The sequence below is a fragment of the Schistocerca cancellata genome, chromosome 4, assembly GCF_023864275.1.
Source record: "Schistocerca cancellata isolate TAMUIC-IGC-003103 chromosome 4, iqSchCanc2.1, whole genome shotgun sequence".
Lineage (NCBI taxonomy): Eukaryota > Metazoa > Arthropoda > Insecta > Orthoptera > Acrididae > Schistocerca > Schistocerca cancellata.
In genome coordinates, this window is record NC_064629.1 from 671,243,176 (window position 1) to 671,254,395 (window position 11,220).

Consider the following 11,220-nt stretch of genomic DNA (forward strand, 5'->3'; position numbering starts at 1 on the left):
GCGCAAGGACTGCACCGACCCCGTATTGAGAGGCGTCTGTGGCAAGAACAAGATGTTGGCCAGTTCGATAAGTAGCCACGCACGGGGCCTGTTTCAGCATAGTCTTCAATTTCTGGAAAGCCGCTTCACATGACGCGGATCAGTGATAAGGCACGTTTTTATGCAACAGGCGATTTAACGGCTGAGCTACAGAAGACACAGACGGTAAAAACTTGTGATAGTATGCTATTTTCCCCAAGAAGGCCTGCAGTTCCTTAACAGATGTAGGGCGAGGAAGGGCATCGATTGCAGCGACAGTGTGTTGAAGCGGACGAATACCATCCCGAGAGAGTTGAAACCCCAAGTACGTGATAGATGCCTGAAAAAATTGTGATTTCTGAAGATTACACTTAAGACCAGCAGTCTGTAAGACATGAAAAAGTGTGCGGAGATTTTGAAGATGTTCTTCAGTGGTGGAGCCAGTGACAACAATGTCATCCATGTAATTGATACACCCAGGGACAGGGAGCAATAATTGTTCCAAGAATCGCTGAAAGAGAGCAGGGGCGCTAGCAACCCCGAATGGCAAGCGTTGGTATTGATAGAGGCCGAAAGGCGTGTTAAGGACCAGAAACTGCCGGGAAGCAGCGTCGAGAGGAAGTTGATGATAAGCTTCTGACAGGTCAATTTTAGAAAAATACTGGCCTCCAGCAAGTTTAGTGAACAGTTCTTCAGGATGGGGCATAGGGTAAGTGTCGATGGGGCATTGAGCATTTACAGTGGCTTTGAAATCACCACAGAGACGAATATCACCATTTGGCTTAGCAACGACAACGACAGGAGAGGACCACTCACTGGAAGTGACAGGAAGCAAGACCCCTGAAGTAGTGATACGATCCAACTCCCGTTTTACCCGATCACGAAGGGCCACAGGAATGGGCCGAGCCTGAAAAAACTTAGGCCGAGCAGTGGGTTTGAGTGTGATATGAGCTTCAAAGTCGTTTGCACGGCCTAACCCAGGAGAAAAAAGGGACGAAAATGTCGTCGACAAGGAATCCAGTTGAGCATAAGGAATAACATCAGAGACAATATTGACAGAGAACCCAAAAACGCGAAAGGCATCAAAACCAAAAAGATTTTCTGCGTTGCTCTGGTTGACCACAAATATGGGAACAGTGCAAATGACGGATTTGTAAGATACCTCAGCATTAAACTGTCCCAAGAGAGAAATCTTCTGTTTATTGTACGTCCGTAATTGCCGAGTGACAGGTGAAAGGAGTGGAGAACCCAACTGAAGATACGTCTGACAGACATCACAGAATCAGAATCAGCGTCGTGTTCATGAACATCATGTATGCGTTCGGATTTGCAAACGGACGACACATGACCTTTCTTTTTGCAATTGCGACACACAGCCCAACGTTGGGGACAATCCTCGCGTGAATGTTTCGTAAAACACCGCGGACATGAAGGAAGTTGCCGGGGGTTTTGCTGCAGTTTCTTAGTGGGTTGTTTACGGCTAGGCCGAGGCTGCGCGTGGGAGTGCACTGCTGCCACGTCGGCCGGCGGGGACGCGCCGCACGCATCGTCAACAGCGCACAGAGGTTGTATTTCCCCGACATCACCCTACGCCTCTATTTGTGCCCCAGCGGCACGAGAAATTTCAAAAGACAGTGCAATGGAGAGAACTTCATCTAGAGTCGGATTCGCCAACTGAAGGGCACGTTGCCGAACTTCTTTGTCGGGCGCCGACCGGATAATAGTATCCCGTACCATGGAATCGGCATAGGATTCTTTGTGAACGTCAGTAACAAATTGACACTTTGGACTGAGGCCGTGAAGTTCAGCAGCCCAAGCGCGATAGGATTGATGTGGCTGTTTTTGACAACGATAAAAGGCAACACGAGAGGCTACCACATGCGTTTGCTTTTGAAAATAGACAGACAGAAGTGAGCACATTTCAGCAAAGGACAAAGACGCAGGATCCTTCAAAGGAGCCAATTGCGACAACAACTGATACATTTGGGGTGAAATCCAGGAAAGGAACAGAGACTTACATGGTTGATCGTCCGTGGCATGAAATGCCAAGAAGTGCTGTCTAAGACGTTTTTCATAAACAGACCAGTCTTCCGCCGTCTCATCGTAAGGAGGAAAAGGAGGTATACCCAACGACGAGAAACGCCCCGCATTTGATGCCGCGACGAAATCACGAATCACCGCTGTTAGAAGCGTTTGCTGTTCAAGGAGATTTTGCAATAGTTGCTCGACAGTAGCCATGGAACCCAGTGAGTCAACGGTGAAAAGGAAAAATCCACTACCTCGTCGCCAATTGTTAGAACTTCAAGTTTAACACGTATATTTCGGAACGACACAACACATATAAGTCACAGAATAAGTTGACAAGTAAGACATGTGTACACGTCAGCATTCGAATGAGCACTGAGTCGCAGTCTAGCGGCTGCTGCTCGGCTGGCCGCTTAGGTGGCGCAGCTGCTGCATGGCTGGCAGACAGCGCCGCACGTAGAGGACGCGCGTAATTGCGCGGCGGCACTTTGAATGATCGGCGAGTCACAACAATTGTGGTATTTTAACTTGCAGAGTAGGAACAATAAACACAGTAAACAAAAACCATTCCCATGCAGGTGTGTGTGTGTGTGTGTGTTGCTGGTGTGCAGATGAAGTTACTTATGTGTTAGCAGTATTATTTGTATTCAGTAACATTACAGTAACATTAGAGCTTTTTCAGAATATTGTTGATTTTGTGTATTCAGCAGTTACAGTGTTTTATTTTGGATGGCGCTGGCATGTTATTCATCTCAGTCCATATCCTACCAGAAAATCCTCATTTGTATCAGTACAATCTGTAAATATGTGGGACGATTTTTGGGTCAGTCCAAACACCACACTAGTCAGTGTTTAAAACACCTTGTAGTGGCTCTTAGCAATGTTTTAATACAGTTGATTTGCTAAAAATTGTTTTTGATAGTATCAGAAGTTGCAGAATAAATGTGTGGAAGAAGCAAAGTATCATGTTAAATTTAGTTTGAAGCCTGTAATTGCATAATGCAGACATGGTGCATTTCACATGGTGATATAATTCTATTTCAGCAATGGAGTGCATGAAAGAGAAAGAAGCAGTCAAGCTTATTAGAATAAAAGAAGGCATGCTGAAGCTGTCAGAATCATATTTAGAATTGGCTCACAAATGTCATGTAATATTTGAGGCCCAGCGTGATGTTGCCTCAGAAATTCCAGATGTGCAGGACCAAAATATTCATGAAATCACATATACTGGTAAGTAAATACATCTTAAGTAGCATGGAGAAACCACGTTTAGACTTATAGCTGAATTTAAGATAAAATAACAGGGACATAAACAAACAGAAATTGTCATTACTTTTAAAGTATGTGTAACCTGACAATTCCTGAATGAAAAACGTGAAAGGTTACTCTCCTGTGACAGAGGAACATGATATAGTAGTTAACCCTCGATCGGGTGTGCCTGTGTATAAAGTGCGCCAATCACAAGTAACGTTGTACCATTGTTTTTTTACAATGTGAGCCGATACATATTCCTTCATTATTACTTCAGCTAACACAGTAATAAGTTGTGCTGTCATATGTCCGGATGAGCAGCAATAATATATAATAAACGGTGAGCTAGGTGAGAAAAAATTACAATCTGTGTAAGAAAATAACCCAGATTCTGAGCTAGTAGTACAATCCCACAATGAGGGAGATATCTATGAGATAATTAGTCATAAAATAAGCGAATGGTAGGAATCCGATGCAACTGCGCTGGTTAATGTTTTGAATGGGTCCTTACCGTGGGTTAACATGTGCGCAGCAACAGAGTGAAACAATGAAAGGTTTATTTTATTATTGTTTAATTAAACAGTGATTTAGCTCATATAATGCCAGTTTATTTTATCATTGTTTCATTAAACTAAGATTAAACTCTAATTTTGTTCTTACATGTTTACCTTGGCAACATAAAGACAGCTATTCTTTACATGTGTTCAAAGTGTGCCACATGCCCGCTCGTGTTATGAAAAATGGTGTGCCTGCTCGAGGGCTAAGTGGGATTCAGTCCTCATCTGACCAACGTGATTTATGTTTTCCGTTTCTCCTTTACACTCTTGAAAGTGTGTGCCATAATAGACACAACCTGTTTCCTTTCCAGTTCTTGCCTATTCTTAACTTGTGCTCCATATGTAATAACCTTGTCATGTCAATACGTATGGTGATGCACACCAATTACAGTACAGTAATTTAATGGTATGTGCACAGATTTTTATTTCATTAGTTGTAATACAAACTGTAGATTAGAAAAATAGAGAATTTTTCAGCTCTGTTCAGTGCACCTCTTTATTGCTTGGAACTCCCTGTTTGCAGTGTGTGTGCTACTCTTATCATTCCTGTGGTTGTGTGCCATTTGACATTTGTTTCTTATTGGCTCTTAGGGTAAAGCAGATTGAGGACTCCTCATTTGATTCCTGGGGAAGTAAATGATGTCCAGACATATTGATCACAGAAGAACGTTTTGTTTTGAAAGCTGAAGGAATAAAAGATATTGTGTATGTGTGTGTTTGAACTATTTAACTGTTTATATGTTGTATAATATAAAAGATTTTTGCAATGTAATACTGAAAACTGTATCAGACTATACAGAAAAATACTTCCAAATCGTAGTTCGGCTCTGACAGTGTATGAACCACCAAAACTCCGATAGCAATCTACTGTTTGCTCTTGGGCACTATTCCGACAAAATTTGGGAACAGCAGATGCAATTTCTCACAGGCAGATTTTCAATCCATGAATTTCCTTGAAATTCTAATGACACACTATGTCATGTGTGAATTCTGTTAACTGCTTTGAAATAATGTGTGTTGTCATAGAAGCTGTTCAAAAAAATCAAATCTCCTAGTGACACAGTGTGTCACATGTGAATGCTTTGTGTTCCTTTTCCTTCTTGGTGCAAGTGTTGTATAAATCTGAATGCGGGCTTTTCAGCAGACGACAAAGTGCCACGGTGTGTGAGACTCTTGTATACTATGTATACAAGCAGTCGAATCAAAGGCATCTTCTTAGCAACATATGGCAGATCCTTTGGCACTAATGATGGGAATTACATGGTGTGGAATGCACTGCACAATACGCTGAAAGTATTACGAAGTCATTGTGATCCATAAGTTTTCTACTTCCATCCACAACTAACAGAGATGATTTGAAACTGAATCCAAGATGCACACACCACACTCAGTGGCATTCCATATGTGCTCAGTATGTTTGAGATTGGGTGATATGAGGAGGAGGAGGAGGACATGTTGCGGTCTTCAGTCTGAAGACTGGTGTGATGCTACTCTCTATGCTACTCTATCCTGTGCAAGCCTCTTCAGCTTCAAATAACTACTGCAACTTATATCCTTCTGAATTTGCTTACTGTAGTCATCTCTTGGACTTCCTCTATGATCCCCCCCCCCCTCCACCGCCGCTTTCCCTTCACTATTAAAGTGGTGATCCCTTGATGTCTCAGAATGTGTCCTATCAACCATTCCCTTCTTCTAGTCAGGTTGTGCCACAGATGGCATTTTTCCCAAATCCTGTTCAATACCTCATCATTAGTTACATGATCTATCCGTCTAATCTTCAGCACTCTTCTGTAGCATCACATTTCAAAAGCTTCTATTCTCTTCTTGTTTAAACTGTTCATTGTCCATATTTCACTTCCGTACATGGCTACACTCCATACAAATATTTTCAGAAAAGACTTCCTAACACTGACATCTATATTAAGTGCTAACAAATCCCTCTTCTACCGAAACACTTCTCTTGCCGCAGTCAGTCTACATTTTATATCCTCTCTACTTCAGCCGTGATCAGTTATTTTGCTACCCAAATAGCAAAACTCATTAACTATGTTAAGTTTCTTGTTTTTTAATCTAATTCCCACAGCATCACCTGATTTAATTCAACTACATTCCATCATCGTTGTTTTTCTTTCATTCATGTTCATCTTATATCTTCCTTTCAAGACAGTGTCCATTCCATTCACCTGCTATTCCAAGTCCTTTGCTGTCTCCGACAGAATTACAGTATCATTGATAAACCTAAAAGTTTTTATTTCTTCTTCCAGAACTTTAATTCCTACTCCAAATTTTTCTTTGGTTTTCTTTACTGCTTGCTTGATGTACAGATTGAATAAGATCGAGGATATGCTACAACCATGTCTCACTCTCTTTTCAACCACTGCTTCCCTTTCATGCCCCTCAGCTATTATTACTGTTGTCTGATTTCTGTACTAGTTGTAAATAGCCTTTCACTCCCTGAATTTTACTCCTGTTACATTCAGAATTTCAAAGAGTGAATTTCAGTCAACAATTGTCAAAAGCTCCCTCTAAGTTTACAGATGCTATAAATATAGGTTTGCCTTTCCTTAATCTATCTTTTAAGATAAGTCGTAGTGCCAGTATTGCCTCAAATGTTCCTACATTTCTCTGGAATCCAAACTGATTTTCCCCAAGGACAGCTTCTACCAGTTTTCCCATTCTTCTGTGAAGAATTCATGTTAGTATTTTACAACCATGATTTATTAAACTGATAGTTCGGTAACTTTCACTCCTATCAACAACTGCTTTCTTTGGAATTGGAATTCTTACATTCTTTCTGAAGTCTGTTTCATACATCTTGCGCACCAGGTGGAATAGTTTTGTCATGACTGGCTCTCCCAAAAATATCAGTAGTTCAGATTTAATGTTATCTACTCCAGAGGTTGTTTTGACAGAGGTCTTTTAGTGCTCTGTCAAATTCATCTTGGAGTGTCCATCATATCTTTATCTACTTCCTCTTCCCACTCTATAATACTGTCTTCAAGTTCATTGCCCTAGCATAATCGCTCTACATATTTCCTTCCACCTTCCAGCTTTCCCTTGTTTGCTTAGGACTGGTTTTACATCTGAGCTCTTGGTACTCCTACAGCTGCTTCTCTTGTCTCCAAAGGCCTCTTTAATTTTCCTGTTGGTGGTATTTATCTTTCCTGTAGTGAAATGTGCTGCTAAATCCTTACATTTGTCCTCCAGCCATTCCTGCTTAACCATTTTGCACTTCTTGTCAGCACATAACCACTTCCATACCTGAGAAGTTTTCCTCAAATCATCCTGTCAAAATTCAGGAATGATAGCGTGGTGCGTTGTTTGTCTGTATTTACAGGTTGACTGCAGGGTTCTTTAAGTGAACAAACAGATACACTTGTTCAGACAGTAGATTCCTGCACCACTCTCCAATGAGATACACATAAGGGGCCCCAATTCATCCCTTGCATGCAACATCCACAAGAGAATATCTCCACCACCTGCTGCAATAGTGATTTGCTACACTGTGGCTTGTCTGTCTGCTGTTACACTCTGTAACTGTCACCAGTGACCTATCATCAGCACATTCTTTGTGGCAGTTGACTTTAGCAGAGATGTTTTACCCAAACCAAACACTTGACACATTGGCACATAAAAATCCTAGTGGCTGCACAACATTGGAGTGGGAGTGCCCATTGTGTCAAGTATCCACAATCTGGCCACATTCAAATTCACTGATATTAGGTGTCTTGACTCCTCTGTGGCTGACTGTCAAGTCAGTGGCTAAAATGAGGTCTGACAACATCCCAGTCATGGGACACACTGAATTCTTTTTCATATAAAATTACAACAGGAGCACTGCATAACCAACACAGCAATTATCTGTAGTTTGTTCACAACGAGTTTATTTATCAAGCCTTCTTTTGGTTTTCTGTGGTTTAAGTAATTAATTTCATATAAATGGTGAGATGATCCCCCTAGATCAAAGTCAACCTCACTGTTGCATGCTTTAACTTCTCACAGAAAAGGCTGTAATGATAACTTGATTTATATATTAGGTTGTGTAGCAGTTTGTCAGTGATGTTAAAATTAGAGACCAGTATAGTGAGTGAATATGATCAGCCTCATATTTTTAATACTGAAAGCAGTCTGAGTATGATTATGCCATTATTGATCTGTAGCACAAGGAGAGAAGGAACGAAGAGGTGTTAATGAGCAGCTGGTATCACATTGAAATTTTTTTGGTATTTTTGTAATGTTTTATAGAGTATATCTCCACTTGTGACTTGAAATTAATTTCTTTGTCCTTGATTCATAGTGTGATGTACTTTTTGTGAGTATTATTAGTTATAAACTGTTACTATGAACAGAAGTCAAGTTTGTGCCATTCCATCATTGCACTGGTATTGAGGAGCAGCAACTCAATATATTTATTATGTATTTAGGTTTCCATCACAGTTGTTATGTTGACCTGGAGTATGAACAAGTCTTTTGAATGTGCCATTGGAATTATGCTACAGTCAAACTACATTTGTTATGTTGACCTGATGTATGACCAAGTCTTTTGAATGTTTCATTGGAATTGTTACAGTCAAACATTATAGAGATGCAGGTAATGATTTGAAAATGACTACAAATGTTTGAAACTAGTCAGCATGAAAAATTAATCTGCAAATGTGACAGGAACATAAATAAACAATAAAAGAAGAGTAGTTGTTTCTATTTGTTTCTTTCTTTCTCAAATGTTGTTTACTTTGTTTGCTCAGTTCGTTTTGTGCAGTTACTAGTTTTTATTGGCTCAATTTATTATGTGTTCGGCAAATCATTTTTAGTCATTTGTGAGAAACTGCGCACATTACACACAGTAATTTTAACATTTTGGTAGAGCTAACTGTGTGTATTATCATCAGCGATTATAACCAGAATTAAAATGTGTAACTTCTCTGATAGGTAATGAAGCAGCAAGGCAATCTGTGACAAGAGCAAAGGAACAAGTGCAGAGATACCAAAGACGTTCTTATCATTTACTGCCTCATGCTCCACCATTGATGGATGATTGTGGTCCACCTCCTCCATACTCACCAGTCCTTTCACAGGAAGTGCACAGGCATTCACATGGCTCAGACCGTACTAACCTGCATCATAGATCACATACTGGTGGTTATCCAGACAGAAGACTGACTGATCAACGGTGAGGTATTTTAATAAAAGGTTCTGAATTTTTTATGGTGACTCTGTTATAAGAGCTAATTTTCTAAGTGCAGTTGTTGTTGTAATATTGAATAACCATAAGATTATGTTAAAAGCCCCAAATAAGTTTAACTAAAACAAGAACATTCCAATAAGGTAATGATTATTCATAAGACTGATAGCTCTCACTATTTACAAAGCACTTATTTTAGCATGTTGTCAGACACATCCCATAAATCTGTGCAGTTTGTTAATTATTTCATTTCCTCCATGTGCCACAAATTTCATTTTCTTTAAATCTGCATGGGTTGGACTTGACAGCTTTTATTGTATCTAAGATGGGAAACATTGTGTCTTTGAGAGTATCCACACCATTTAGTTAGCTGGAGGAGTAATATAGTTATTTCATTGAACTAAAAATCTTCAACTTCGAGAAAGTTAAATAATGTATGCGAAATATTATGAAGATAACCAGTACCATGAAGTTGAGGTACTGAGTGGTGGATAGGCACATAAACAAGAACTAGAACTTTGTATTTAGTTTACAAGCAGTAAACACACACACACACACACACACACACTCTGTCTTTTGGAAGCTAAGCTACCATGTTCCAATTCCTGTTCATGCACCTGTCTACCGCTAAACACCCCCAATTTATGGTGAGGGTTACATATTACATTTGAATTTTGTGGATATAAAGTTTGTAAATGTAACCACAATGTTATTTTCTATTTTCTCTGTAACAGGTATTCTGTTGGTTCATTGAGTGGTACAGATGTGCGATGGAACCAGAACTATGAAGAGGAGTTGGCTGGAGCTGTCAGCAGATTCAGAATTGGAGAATGATCTGTTAAAACTTTTTAATGTGTTATCTTGTAAATGGCTTGTATTTTATAACATAAGCCTCCATTAAGTGACAGAAGAAGGGAATTTTCTACTGTGTGTGGAAGACGTACTGGAAAACTCAAAATAAAGTTTCAGGAGAGTGGCTTTTGTGTTTATAGGCTCAGTATACTGGTATACTAAATGTTATATGCACAAATTGCTCACTATGTGTATTGCTGAGCACAGGGAGTATCAGTCTCTTCATGTTGGCAGTGTGTGAGGTGGTTTGATGGTTTGCTAATTCCCTGGAAGCTTTACTACCTTTGCATTAAAGTGTGAACAGAATTAAATTCTGCAGCACAGATTGGTGATATGACAGGCCTGTGTAAATGTAGTATGGCACAACTTCTTTTGCACTATGACAGTGGTAGTGCTAATCATACTGATTATTCACTTATAAAAATGTATTTGAAAGCTTAGGTTCTTACAGGAGACAGACTGAATACAATATCTTTGTTTACACATGACAAATCCATTTTCTCAATCAATATCTATCTGTTTTGCCAAATATGTGTCACTCCTGTAGAGTAAAGATAAAACAGAAATAATTATTAATCAGATTTTTGATGTTGGATAAGATCCAGTCCATATGGCATTATAGTAATATTGATTGTATGCATATGTTGCTTGAACAGTGAATGTAACGTACCACACTTCTAATTAAATACCCTGAGAAAAATTATCTTTGTTATCATTTCAGGAAACAGGCAATATTTCTGAGAGAGATTGACCTTATGTAATGTAACGTAATATTTTACTACTTTATCTAAAAGAATCATCAACTTGTTATACAACAGCATTGATAATTGTAATTAGCATTTATTGGTGTGAGTTAACAGACCAGTAAGCTCATATTATCAAATGAGATGGTGCAGTAGTGATATGTTGTACTGTATTAATTTGTCAACTGTCAGTAACATTCTGTGGTCATTAATGAGAAGGAATCGTCCATTATTGTCCTGGGCAAAGTGGTGGAGGTGATTTGCCAATGCCTGATTTTTGAGTTAATGATGAAGGATTATCTTTGTGTGAATGACTCTAATGACCATTTGTGCAGTGGAATTCTTTTTTTCCCCCATTTTTTTGTGGTTGAGTGGAATTGTAAGCAAAGAGAGGCTGGGACTTGGTGGTAGTAGTTAGTGTACTCCCCTTATAATATCATCAAATGTGCCATTGAATTTAATGTCACTGTCCTACAGATGAATCACCAGCAACAGTGTTTTATACCATCACACTTTTAGATATTGCAAGCAGGTTTGAAATCTAACATAGAACACAGTCTTATAATCAGACTTGTATGCTGCCCTCATCAAT

At 39.4% G+C, this 11,220-nt stretch overlaps 1 protein-coding gene across 1 annotated transcript in view; it reads left to right on the plus strand.

Moving 5' to 3' along the window:
• The window catches only part of LOC126183789 (uncharacterized), a 29,466-nt gene extending 18,880 nt beyond the window's left edge, over positions 1 to 10,586 (plus strand). The window contains exons 4-6 of the mRNA XM_049926028.1: positions 3,088 to 3,273; positions 8,781 to 9,021; positions 9,768 to 10,586. Of these exons, the coding sequence (XP_049781985.1) occupies positions 3,088 to 3,273; positions 8,781 to 9,021; positions 9,768 to 9,867 (527 nt within the window). The 3' untranslated portion in view covers positions 9,868 to 10,586. The remainder of the gene's footprint in view (positions 1 to 3,087; positions 3,274 to 8,780; positions 9,022 to 9,767) is intronic.
• The last annotated feature ends 634 nt before the right edge of the window (positions 10,587 to 11,220 follow it).